The 14,297-nt window shown below is 40.6% G+C and overlaps 1 protein-coding gene across 1 annotated transcript in view; it reads right to left on the bottom strand.

Moving 5' to 3' along the window:
- The window catches only part of NLRP13 (NLR family pyrin domain containing 13), a 40,541-nt gene that overhangs the window by 16,336 nt on the left and 9,908 nt on the right, over positions 1–14,297 (bottom strand). The window contains exon 5 of the mRNA XM_038006378.2: positions 2,123–3,710. Coding sequence (XP_037862306.2) covers positions 2,123–3,710 — 1,588 coding nt within the window. The remainder of the gene's footprint in view (positions 1–2,122; positions 3,711–14,297) is intronic.

The following is a 14,297-nucleotide window of genomic DNA, read 5'->3' as shown; positions in this document are numbered from 1 at the left end:
AAGGCAGGAGGATCACTTGACATCCGGAGTTTGAGACCACCATGGCCAACATGGTGAAGCCCCGTCTCCACTAAAAACACAAAAATTAACCAGGCGTAGTGGTGCACGCCTGTAATCCCAGCTACTCGGGAGGCTGAGGCAGGAGAATGGCTTGAACCTGGGAGGTGGAGGTTGTAGTGAGCTGAGATCGCACCATTGCACTCCAGACTGGGTGACAGAGAGAGACTCCGTCTCAAAAAAAAAAAAAAAAAAAAAAGACCGGGCACGGTGGCTCACACCTGTAATCCCAGCACTTTGGGAGGCCAAGGTGAGCCGATTACAAGGTCAGGAGATCAAGATCATCCTGGCTAACACAGTGAAACCCAGTCTCTACTAAAAAATACAAAAAGTTAGCCGGGTATGGTGGCGGGCGCCTGTAGTCCCAGCTACTCGGGAGGCTGAGGCAGAAGAATGGCGTGAACCCGGGAGGCGGAGGTTGTAGTGAGCTGAGATTGCACCACTGCACTCCAGCCTGGGCGACAGAGCGAGACTCCGTCTCAAAAAAAAAAAAAAAAAAAAAAAAAAAAATTCCTAATGCAATGGGCTCTGAATGTTATTAAGTGTAATCGAGTATTAAAGTCATAAATCAAGCTTTTTATTTCACAAGAGATGAGGGAAGTAAAATAGAAGACACATTTCTTAAGTACCTGAAGGGTATATGCAGTTATACCCCGCAAGCCCACAGTTGCAGCACTGTTAAGAGTCATGTTTCCAGTTTTGGCAGAGGTGGGTGGGAGTGGAGCAGGGGGGTTGTGCACACACATGTCCATTTTCAAATAAAGATTTCTGGGGCCCATCTCACATCTACTTAATCAGAATATCCCCAGGATAGGAATTGAAAACTGAAATCAATGTGTGGCTTAATGTCTCTGTATTCAGCCATCTGGGACGAAGCATACAGGCCTGTTTTTGTGCCAAATAATACTGGAATCGGACAAAAACACCTTCACTGCCTGCTCCAGGAAAGAGCTGCTCTTGGAAGATAAGACTAGGAGCCAACTTCCTGGCTTACTGACCCATGCTCATCCTCAACACTTGCTTCAAGACTCTGGCCCATCGATGCAAGGCAATTATCTGAAACTCTGTCCAATCCAAACCAATTCTCTATCTTTCATTAGCCACCCTAAAACTCACCCACCTTAAAAATCATCCAGCTCAGGTTCTAGAACTCTATACATGTCCTCCTCTGACTTCCTGCTCCAGAGACAGGACTAGACTTCATAAGGTGTCTCTCCCTTACTAAAGTAAAAATAATAAGCTTAGTTTTGCAGGACCTCAGTCTTGTCCTTCTGGGTTACAGCAAGCTGACCCATCTGAACTTCAGCTCTAACGAGCTGGGAATGACTGTTCCCCTGATTCTTAAAACTTTGAGACATTCAGCTTACAACCTCAAGTATCTGTGGTAAGTCTTTGGCTCCCTAGATCTGTTGGGTGCGGGGGGCAGGGGTTGCAAGACCACCCCTAGTTCCCATGATCCATTGGGAGGGTTGACAGCACTCAGCACTGTAGCAAAAGGAGACAGAGAAATGAGCAAAGGAAAATGTTCCTATGCATAGAGCAGTGGTTCTCAAATTTTAATGTGTATCAGCCTCACCTTGCGGGTGGTTATTCCTTATTTTGTTTTTGAGACAGGGTCTCACTCTGTTGCCCAGGCTGGAGTGCAGTGATGTGATCTCCACTCGCTGCAACCACTGCCTCCTTGGCTCAAGCAATCCTCCCACCACAGTCCCCGAGTGTCTGGGACCACAGGTGTGTGCCACCATACCCAACTAATAACCACTCAGTCATGGGCATTCAGTTACATACAAGTAGATGTCTTAGCACAATGCCTGGTACTTAAACCTTCCATATTGTACACCTAAGATATAAAGATCTGTCTGTAAGTAGATCAATTAAATTAGCTAGGAAACTAGATGATGCCTAAAGGACAATATTCTTTCAAGCTGGAGCTGCTCCAGACCATCTGGTCAGAAATAAGCATGAATACAGAACGACAACACATCCCTGGTTTTGCATGAAAGAATTTGCACAGAGCCTGAGAAAATAGGAGAAAGTTGAGAAAGAAATGGTTTGTAATACTCACTCCAGAATTTCCAAGTCCCTTTCAAGGATGTGACTGCTAACAGAAAGCCTTAGCTTATCTAACCTTTTACAGTGCTTTAGGCAAAATGAAGAAGCTTGGAGTTCTTCGTTCCCCAGGATATTAAGGTCAACTTCAAAGATATGACCCAGCATCTTCTTCGCCAAGTCTTCCTCCTGGGACTCGTGTAGGCAGTGAAAAAGTTGTAGAACGTGAAATTGGAGAGAGGCACTTTCAGCCTTACCTAACTCTTCTCCCCACTTTAATAATTCCTCCATTACCCTGGGAGACATTTTACAATGCAAAGTATCTTCCAGTTCTCTTGCTAGGTTTTTTTTTAAAAGACCGAAGAAGAACAGAACCACTGGAGTCCAGTAGGCTTCTTTGTTAAACAAGACATCTCGCAGTAATATCTTCATCTCTTGTGGCTTTGTGGAATGGGGAAGGAGTTCTCTAGGTTCCTCTAGCACGAAGGACATGGCTGCAAAAAACTCCTGGAAACTTAGGTGGGTGAAAGTAATGCAACCCCTACAGTCGTTGCCTTTTTGAATAATATTGAACTTGTAGAGACAATCAATGAAAGGCACTTCCAGGCCCTCGAGCTCAGTGTCTTCTCTGTCAAACGTCAAGTTCACAGACCACAGCCCCTCCATGGCCAGATTGCAGAGGGCCCTCCATTGTCCTGGCCAGCTTTCATCTGCCAAATCCACCTCTGCTGTGGAGAACAAGTTGGAGAAAAAATGGGCATACAGACTGGTGGTGGTCTGTGTGATTGACTGGAGATCATAATACCTCACCTTCGACTGCTTCAGACAGGAACATACGGTCCAACACACCATGGGGACACTGCAGGAATGAAAGAGATTTTCATTTTTTCTTATCTGTTGCAGGATTTTCTCAACCTCCCTTGAGTCTTCAAAGTGTCTCATGAAATATACCCACAGGTCTTCCCCTGTGAACCCTGTAATTTGTACAAAGCAGGGATTCACTAAGGAGGGCTTAAGATCTATCACAAAACAGGTCTTGATCGTGATCAGTAAGGTAGCCAGGGGAACCAATTCTTTCTTCACCAAGCTGAGTAGGATTTTGGTCACCGGGAGCTCCTGGTACCAGTCTATACATGGTGAGCCATCATTCAAGCTCTCAGAGCTTGGCTCAGATATGATTATTTCCTCAAAGCCATCAATAATAAACAGGAGCTTCTCTGGTTGAGACATGAACTCTTCAATGGGGGCATCGGAATCAGGCCAATCCAAAGAAATCAATTCAGCAAAGCTAGTTTCTTTCATGTACCTTATTTTATGGCAGCTGAGAAAGAAAACATAGGAGAATCTTTGCTGAAAGAGAACTCCATTTGCCCAGTGCAGCATAGCCTGCATTGCCAAGGTGGTCTTCCCAACCCCTGCCCTCCCCACCAAGACTATCGTCTGAGCCTGGGTTCTAGTCCTCTTAGGATCCAGTAGGCGCTGCAGTTCCTCATGTTCACCCTCTGATGTATTACGGACATATACGTGGTCTTTAGGCCAATCGATGTTGTCCCATGTCTCCAAAACTTTAGCCTTCATCTTCTCTCTGTATTTTCTTCTGTGGTCTAGAGATGGGGAAGGGGGGAGAACAATGGTAAGAATAAGTTTCAGAATTAGGAATGATTCAATTACAAAGTTCCTACCCCAAAGACTTGAATAAGACAAACCCTGCCTTCCCAGGTTTTGTGGGAATGCAGTGGTAGAAAGTTACAAAAGGAGGCTGAGGCAGGAGAACGGCGTGAACCCGGGAGGCGGAGCTTGCTGTGAGCCGAGATCGTGCCACTGCACTCCAGCCTGGGTGACAGAGTGAGACTCTGTCTCAAAAGAAAAAAAAATTTCAAAAGGTGAAGACAGCTAAATAGTTTGATGGTATACACAAATGAAAAATACACAACAACATAAGAGATCAAGAATACCTTTAGAAGAGGGCAGAGAAGGGATCATAGTGAGAAGTCTCTCACTAGAGGAAAATACACTGAGAGTGGAGAAGAATCATCAGAAGTCAGTCTGAAGTCCTTTCAGACAGGGTGGAAGGCCAAGGTGAATGCCTACCCAGTATTTTTTCTGCAAGCCCCTTGAGGGTGCCTACCCCATTCTCTGACTAGCTCAGAACCCCAGAAACACCTTCTAGCCAGTAGAGGGGGCCCCATGAGCCCTCCTCACTCACCAGCTATCAGATTGTATCTCACTTCCTCGAAACACTTGAGGGCAACAAGGGATTTGGGCAGATGAGAGTCCCTCACTCACTGAAGACTGACCCAACTCACTAGGGAACCGGTAACTGTAGAGCCTGCCAGTTTCCCAGGTCCCTGTGCCCCTACAGCTTCAGCTGGTGAGGGCTTGGACTCTAGGCTGCCCTGAAGATCAAGGCTTTGTCTCTCCCATTCTTCCCATTCCTGGGTTTCTTCCCAAAATGACTACTGTGGGGTCAGTCACAGCACAAGAGCCAGCACGTCTAGAGAGGCTGGGGTGAGGAGGGATGGAGCCTAGCTGTTCTTAGAGGCCTTCTGGGGCCTGTTAAGTATCCTGAGACAGAAATGAGCACTCTAGAGTACAGTGACCAAGGCATGTGGTGGGAGGCTGGATCGTGAATATCTTTGCTTCGAAAACCAAGGAACGAGACACCCTAATTTTTTAAAGCTCCTGGTTTTGTAAAGAATAGATTATGATGCATCAGTGTAAGAAAGGAGGCAGGGAAAACAGGCAGAAAGCTACTACTATCTTCATCTAAGTGAAAGTGGGCACCTGGTAGACTAGAATGTATTTGTAGACTATAAAGGATATATAACTATTACATATCTGTAAAAAAAATTAGGAATGAGTGGTAATCACCATTCTACTTTCTACTTCTACGAGTTTAAGTTTTTTAGATCCCATATATTAGCGAGATGGGGCAGTAATTGCCTTTTTGTGCCTGACTTATTTCATTTATCATAATATCCAGGTTCATCCATATAGTCACAAATGATAGAATTTCCTTCTTTTTAAAGGCTGAATAGTATTCTATTACATCTATAGGCCTTATTTTCTTTATCCATTCATCTGTTAATGGACACCTAGGTTGATTTCATATCTTGGCTATTGTGAATCGTGCTGCAATGAACATGGGAGTGAAAATCTCTCTGACATACTGATTTCTTCTTGCCAAGTGAAATAAGCCAGACACATAAAGACAAATGCCACTTGTATGTGGAATCTAAAAAAGTGAAACTCAGAAGTAGAGAGTAGAACGGTGATTACCAGAGGCTGGGGAATGGGGTGGGGGAAGGAGAGAGGAAGAGGAGAAATTTTGAGTAAAGGGTATGAAGTTTCAGGTAGACAAGAGGAATGAGTTCTGTGATGTATTGCATAACAATGTAACTGTAGTTAATAACAATGTATTATATAGTTCAGCATTTCAGAAAGAATAGATTTTAAGTGTTCTCACCACAAAGAAAAAGTAAGTGTTGTGGATTGAGGAGGTTCGAGATGGCTGACTAGAGACATTGGGTGCCAGTTCTTAGAACCAAAATTACAAATAGATAATTACAACCATGTGTGATGGCTCATGCCTGTAATCCCAGCACTTTGGGAGGCCGAGGCAGGTGGATCACCTGAGGTCAGGAGTTCAAGACCAGCCTGACCAACATGGTGAAACCCTGTCTCTACTCAAAATACAAAAAGTAGCCAGGCATGGTGGCACACACCTGTAATCCCAGCTACTCAGGAGGCTGAGGCAGGAGAATCACTTAAACCAGGGAGGCGGAGGTTGCAGCAAACCAAGATCGTACTCCAGCCCAGGCAATGGGGCAAGACTATACTCCAGCCTGGGCAATGGGGCAAGACTATACTCCAGCCTGGGCAATGGGGCAAGACTCTGTCTCAAAAACAAACAGAACAAATAGATAATCACAATTCAAATAGAGTATCAAGAGAGAATACTTGAGCCCAACAGTGAACTCATAGGAAGAAGCTGGGCACAGAAAAAGGAAGAGAGGCCAACTTGGCCAGCAGAGGTCAGCTAGGACAGGCTCGCCTTGCCCAGCTGCACCCAACTTCACTACCACCCCTCCATGACTGATCATGAAGCCCGAGCCACCATGCATTCCACAGATCAGCCCATCGCCTGATGCACAAGAAAGTTTCTCCTGGTGAACAAAGATCAAGCATAAAAGCTACTGCAACTGCTGCAGCTGGCTCTAACCTGCAAGTGTCATCTACTGGACTAGACGTCAAACTATACAACCCAATATGAAAGCTGCTGACACAAGTAAACAGTGCCTGGGAACCAGATAAGCTTCAAGACCTCACCAACCTGGCTCCACAGGAGACCAAGAGCCTACGCACACACCTAGTAAACCACTACTAAAACCACATTTAGAAAGCCACTGCACCAATACTGTCTATAACCAAGGAATTCATACAGAATCTTTGTCAATGAAAGCACTCAGAAAAGCCAAATAACCCTACTAAACATACCTTATAGTCACATCCTCAAGGGAAAAAAATAGTCCCATCTAAACAGTAAATGCAAAAATAAGAAGTGATAGTTTCTTCACATAAGAAACTAGTGTACAATTCTTGGCATATGAAAAAACCCAGGGTGTTATGACACCCCTAAAGGATTGTACTAACTTGCAGCAATGGATCCTAACCAATGGACCCTAACCAAAATGAAAATGTAAAAAATGCCAGATAAATAATTTAAAATATTTTAAAGAAGCTCAGTGAGATCCAAGATAAATCAAAAAATCTGTACAAAGAAATCAGAAAATAAATTCAGGATATGAATGAGAAATTCACCAAAGAGATTTTTGAGAGAAAAATAAAATAAAACTTCTGGAAGTGAAAATTCATTGAAGTTACAAAATATAGCTGAAAATTTCAACAACAGATTAGACAAAGAAGCGGAAAGAATCTCAGAACTTGAAGGTCTTTCAAATTAATTTAGTCATACAAAAATAAACAAGATTTTAAAAAATGAACAAAGCCTTAGAAAGGTATGGGACTACATACAATGTCTGAACCTATGAATCATAGGTATTCCTGAGGGAGAAGAAAAAGCAAAAAGTTTTAAAAACCTGTTGTGGTAATAAATGAGAAAAACTTCCCTACTCTGGCAAGAGATCTAGGCATCCTAAGAGGCTTAATGAACTCCAAAAAAATGCATTGCAAGTAGGTCCTCACTATGATATTTATTCATCAGACTAAGTTTAATGTGAAGGAAAAAACCTCCTAAAATCAATAAGAGAAAAGAGTCTAGTCACCTAGGAAGCAAATTCCATCAGACTAACAGCAGACTTCTCAGCAGAAAATTTACAAGCTAGAAGGAATTGGAATTCTACTTTCAAAGGTGTTTTGTTTAAAGAAATAAAAACTGTTAACCCCAAGTTATTGTATCCTCCTAAAATAAGCTTTATAAATGAATAAGTAAAGTATTTCTTGGAAAAGCAAGCAGTGAGGGAATTTGTCACCACTAGACTTGTACTACAGGAAATACTGGAAGGAGTTCCAAACATGGAAATAAAAGGTTGATACTTGCCATCATAGAAACACACAAAAGTGTAGAATACACCAGTCTTATAAAGCAATCACACAAAGGAGAAAGAAAGAAATCAAATGATAGCATGACAGAATTCCATCAAATCACAAAGAAAAGGAACAACAACAACAACAAAAAATCTGTAAAGCAACTAGAAATCAACATTGTAACTGGAAAAAAGGTCATATATCAATATTAACCTTCAACATACATGGATTAAATGCTCTTCTTAAAAGATATAAATTGGAAAAACAGATTTTAAAACATAAGCCAAATATATGTTGCTTTAAAACTCACCTTACTTCCCTATAGTCTGAAGGTAAAAGTTAGAAAAAGATTCCACTCTTCCCCCTTTGCTTCACAAAAAGCAAACTGGAGTAGCTATACTTATATTAATTGAAAGAGACTTTCAACCAGCAATAGTTTAAGAAAAGGCAAAGAAGGTTATTATATAATGATAAAAGGATCAATTCAAGAAGATATAACAATCCTAAATATATATACATCCATATCAGAGTACCTAGATTCATAAAACAAATACTAGACCTAAAGACAGCAAAACAACAATAATAGTGGGAGACTTTGACACCCCACTAACAGCACTAGACAGATCAAGACAGAAAATCAACAAAGGAAGTCTGAATTTAAATTGGACTTTAGACCAAATGAACCTAACACACATTTACAGAACCTACTACTCAACAACTGCAGAATATACATTCTTTTCATCAGTGCATGGAACATTCCTTGAAATAGACCATATGTTAGGCTACAAAACAAGGCTCAACGAATTTTTTAAAAACTGAAATTGTATCAAGTATCTTCTCAGACTACAGTGAAATAAAACTAGAAATCAATCTCAAGACAAATTCCCAAAACTATGCAAATTCATGGAAATTAAACAACTGCTCCTAAACATTCTTTAGGTCAATGACAAAATTAACACAAATTAAGTTTTTTGAAACTAAAATGGAGACACATCAAAACCTCTGATATAACCAAATCAGTTTTAAAAAGTTTATAACATTAAATGCTTACATTAAAAAAAAATACAAATTGGCCAGGCACGGTGGCTCACGCCTGTAATCCCAGCACTTTGGGAGGCCGAGATGGGCGGATCACGAGGTCAGGAGATTGAGACCATCCTGACTAACACGGTGAAACGCCGTCTCTACTAAAAATACAAAATTAGCCAGGCGCAGTGGCGGGTGCCTGTAGTCCCAGCTACATGGGAGGCTGAGGCAGGAGAATGGTGTGAACCCAGGAGGCGGAGCTTGCAATAAGTGGAGATCACGCCGCTGCACTCCAGCCTGGGCTACAGAGTGAGACTCTGTCTCAAAAAAAAAGAAAAAAAAAAGAAAAAAAATACAAATTAACAACCTAACAATGCAACTCAAAGAAAAAGAAGAACAAATCAAACCCAAAGCTAGAAGAAAAATAACAAATCAGAGCAGAAATAGAGACTAAAATAACAATACCAAGCATCAATAGAACCAAAGGTTAGTTACTTTAAGAGATAAACAAGATTGATAGATGGCTAGCTATACTAACTAATGAATGAAGAGAAGATTAAACAAACTCAATCAGAAATGAAGAAGGAAACATTACAACTGATACCACAGAAATACAGAAGATCAGAGACTACTATGGACAACTCTATACTCAAACTAAAAAACGAAGGAGGAATAAATTTCTGGGAACATACAACCTACCAAGATTGAATCAAGAATGTAAATCCTGAACAGATAAAAGACAAGGAGTGAATCAGTAATTAAAAAAAAAATTAACAAAAAAAACCCCAGTACCAGATGTATTTCACAACCAAATTGTACAAGACATACAAAAAAGAATGGTACCAATCCTACTGAAACTGTTGCAGAAAAAAAAGTTGAAGAGGAGGGAATACCTGCTAACTCCTTTTATGAAGCCAGTATCATACTGATACCAAAGCTCAACAAGGACACAAAAAGACAATTACAGACCACTATCCCTGATGAACATAAGTGTAAAAATCTTCAACGATACCAGAAAACTGAATCCAACAACACATAAAAAGATAATATGCCATGACCAAGTAGGTTTTAATCCAGGAATACAAGGATGGTTCAACACTCACAAATCAATAAATGTGATTCACCACATAATCAGAATTAAAAACAAAACTATATGATCATCTCCATAGATGCATGGAAGCATTTGGTAAGATTCAGCATCCCTTCATTAAAAACCCTCAACAAACTAAGCTTCAAAGGAACATATGTCAAATTAATAAAAGCCATATACGACAAACCCACAACCCACATTATACTGTATGGGAAAAAGTTGAAAACAGTCTCCTCAAGAACTGGAACAAGACAAGGATGCCGACTTTCGCCACTCCTATTCAACACAGTACTGACAGTCATAGTCAGAGCAATCAGGCAAGAGAAAGAAATAAAAGGTATCTAAATTGGAAAGGAAGAAGCCAAATTATCTGTTGATAATATGATCTTATATCTAGAAAATGCTAAAAACTCCTTCAAAAGACTCCTAGATTTGATAAATGAATTCATAAAGTTTTAGTATTAAAACAAATCAATGTAGAAATATCAGTAGCCTTTCTATACACCATAATGATCAAGCTGAGGACCAAATTAAGAAGGCAATCCATTTACAATAGAGTAAAAAAAAAAAAAAAAACAACACCTAGGAATGTTCAACCAAAGAGGTGAAAGATCTCCACAAGGAAAACTACAAAAAACTTAAGAAATTATAGATGACACAAGTTATGTTCATGGATCACAAGAATAAATGTCATTGAGATGACCATACTTTCCAATATATTGATTCAATGCAATTCCTATCAAACTTCCAGCGACATGTTTCACAGAATTAGAGAAAACAATCCTAAAATTCTTATGGAACCAAGAAAGAGCCCTAATACCCAAAACAATCAGAAGCAAAAAGGACAAGTCTGTATGCATCACATTACCTGACTGCAAATTATACTACCAGGATATAGTAAACAAAACAGCATGGTACTAGTACAAAAATAAACATATAGATCGATGTAACAGAATAGAGAGACCAGAAATAAAGCTATATATCTACAGCTAGCTGATCTTCCACAAAGTCAATAAAAACATACACTGGGGAAAGGGCAGTCTATTCAATAAATGGTGCTGGGAAATCTGGCTAGCCGTATGCAGGAGAATAAAACTGGACCCTGTCTCTTACCATATCCAAAAGCTAACTCAAGATGGAATAAAGATTTAAATGTAAGACCCGAAACTGTAAAAATCCTAGAAGAAAATCTAAGGAAAACTTTTCTGGACATTGGCCTTGGCAAAGAATTCATGACTAAGACCTCAAAAGCAAATACAAGAAAAACAAAAATAAACCAATGTGATTTAATTAAAAAGTGTCTACACAGCAGAAGAAGTAATCGTGAACAGATACCCTGCAGGATAGGAGAAAATATTTGCAAAGTACACATTCAAAGGTCTAATATCCAGAACCTACGAGGAACTCAGTTTAAACAAAATAATCCCATTAAAAAATGGAGAAAGAACATGAGCAGACATTTTTTAAGAGAAGACATACAAATAGTCAAGAAGCATTAAAAAAATGCTCATTACCACTAGGCAGAGAAACGCAAATTAAAGCCTCTGTCGAAAAACCCAAATGTTCGCAAGGATTCAGAGAAAATAGAACACTTGTACACTGTTGGTATGAAAGTAAATTAGTACAAAATCTATGAAAATATTAGGAGATTTCTCAAAGAACTAAAAATAGAACTACCATTTGATCTAGCAATCTCACTACTGGGTATCTACTCTAAGAAGAAAAAAAAAAAAATCAAAGATACCTGCACTTGTGTGCTTATTGCAGCAGTATTCACAATAGCAAAGATATGGAATCAGCCTAAGTTGTCTATTAATGGATGGTTGGATAAATGTCGTGTGTGTATACACATGAAGAGTATTCATAAAAAATAATGTATTTTCAGCAATATGGATAGAAGCGGAGGCCGTTATCTTAAGTGAAATAAGTCCGACACAGGATAACAAATACCACATGTTCTCACTTATAAGTCAGAGCTAAATAATGAGTACACATGTACATATACAATGGAATAATAGACATTGGAGACCCAGAAGGGTGGGAAGGTAGGAGGGAATTGAGGGATGAAAAATTCCTTTAATAGGTACAATGCAGACGATTCAGGTGATGGCTCCACCAAAAGCCCAGACTTTACCACTACACGATATATCCATGTAACAAAATGGAATGCAAAGTACGTATTGAGTCAAGATAATATTTCTATTAATTTGGCAAATATTTGAAATAATTTTTATTGATAGTTGGAAGGAAAAAGACACCCACAATATCACAGTGGATGACATTTTTTTACAGCCTTTTAGAGGATCAATTTGACTATAAACTTTAGATTATATGTATCTTTTTGTCTAGGAGTCCTACTTTAAGACTGTCTTCTACAGAAATATTTATGGATATGCACAATATGATATGGACATTTATCAAAGTATTGCTTAATGTTTTTAAAAAAGCCTGGAAGCCTAGATTTCTGTCAAGAGGAAAAGGTTAAATACAAACCATGACATATCCATACAAAGGTATATGGCAAAAGAATAAATATTACTCGATGTGATCCCAGAAAAATGATTAAGGATCTGGAGAAGAGGAACTTATCCTGGGTTATCTTGGTGGAGGTGGGGTGGCTAATACAATTGCACGATATCCTCCTAATGTAGGAGCAGAGGGAGATGAGGCACAGACACCCAGAGGAAAAGACATGGAAGGTGGCAATGAGGCCACAGAGGTGGAGATGAGAGTCATGAGGCCACAAAACCAAGAAATACTGGCAGCCACCAGAGCTGGAAAAGACCAGAACAGAGATTCCCCCTAGAGCCTTTCTACCAACACCTTGATTTCAGTTATTTGATGTATTTGTCTGTTCTTACACTGCTAATAAAGACATACCCAAGACTGGGTAATTTATAAAGGAAAACAAGTTTGATGGACTCACAGTTCCACATGGCTGGGGAGGCCTCACAATCACGGCGGAAGGTGAAGCGGGAGCAAAGACACGACTTGCGTGCTGGTAGGCGAGAGGGCATGTGCAGGGGAACGCCCCTTTATAAAACCATCAGATCTCCGGAGACTTATTCACTATCATGAGAACAGCGAGGGAAAGACCCACCCCATGAATCAGTTACCTCCCCTCAGGTCCCTCCCGTGACACATGGGAATTACAGGAGCTACAATTCAAGATGAGATTTGGGTGGGGACACAGCCAAACCATATCATTTGGCCTCTCAAAGAGCTGTTTTGTTGGTTTTTGTCAGTTTTTTTGTTTTTGTTTTTGTTTTTTGAGATGGAGTCTTGCTCTGTCACCAGGCTGGAGTGCGGTGGCACGATCTCGGCTCGCTGCAAGTTCCACCTCCCAGGTTGAAGCAATTCTCCTGCCTCAGCCTCCCGAGTAGCTAGGGCTACAGGTACATGCCACCACGCCCGGCTAATTTTTGTATTTTTAGTAGAGATGGGGTTTCACCATGTTGGCCAGGATGGTCTTGATCTCTTGACCTCGTGATCTGCCTGCCTCAGCCTCCCAAAGTGCTGGGATTACAGGCGTGAGCCATCGTGCCCAGATTTGTTTTAAGCTATCCAGTTTGTCATACAATTGGTTAACAGTGGCCCTAGGAAACTACTGCAGCACACAACCTTCATTGCAAGACTCAGCATCAATTTATAGGCCCAGGATACTGAATCCTGATGCTGTCACACACAAGAGAAATGATGTTATGGGAGGATAGAAGGGAAGAGAGATACCTACCATGACAAGAAGTCAGTAGATAACTGATTGGAAAACTAAGAAATAGCAGGAAATATTAATCACTTATGACCATAGAAACAATTATCAGAAGTAGCCCCCAAGAGTAGTGGTTGGATGTCTCTGTAGAGCAGACTTCAAGAGCTGGCCTGGAGGATTGATGGTTTGCATTACAAGTTCCGTTTCTGTGACTCTTTGGGGCTTGCATACATGCACAGGTATTTCTTTGATAAAACTAAACTGAGTACTAGAATGTGTGTTTTACTTTCTCAGTGTGAAAATCTCCATAGGGCCACCAACACAAAAACTACAGATGCCTATTAATTCACCTGTTAATAGGCAACCTCAGTATCAGTTATTTAACAAAAGCACAAAGTCCAGAAGCAGACACCAGTGTGTGAGAACCTACAAGAAAAGCAGATAATCCAGTTTATGGTAACCTATTTTTCTGTAGGAGATTGGTCAAGGTGGTGGGAGAAATTGTAGGAAAAACGCAAACCTTGGAAGGCAGTGGGGTGCGGGGGGGTTGCAAAGCTTCAGCTAAGAATGAGTTGAAGGCAGTGGTTCTTATCCCGGGGCAAAGGGTAAGAAGTAGGTACAAAAGAATGCAGGGCAGTTTATCTTAATAGCTTGTTTATCATGTCTCCAGAAACACGGCCTTTCATCACCCACGTGCAGGGGTGGGGCATGACCATGTGAATTGCCCACAAGTGTGTTGACTCAAGGCCTTTGTCATTAAATCTGTTCTAAATAAATGCCCGCAATGCCAGCTTGTCAGTGCCACAGCTGCTAACTTTT

This window comes from Chlorocebus sabaeus, chromosome 6, assembly GCF_047675955.1.
Source record: "Chlorocebus sabaeus isolate Y175 chromosome 6, mChlSab1.0.hap1, whole genome shotgun sequence".
Taxonomy (NCBI): domain Eukaryota; kingdom Metazoa; phylum Chordata; class Mammalia; order Primates; family Cercopithecidae; genus Chlorocebus; species Chlorocebus sabaeus.
This window is presented reverse-complemented; position numbering and strand designations above follow the sequence as displayed.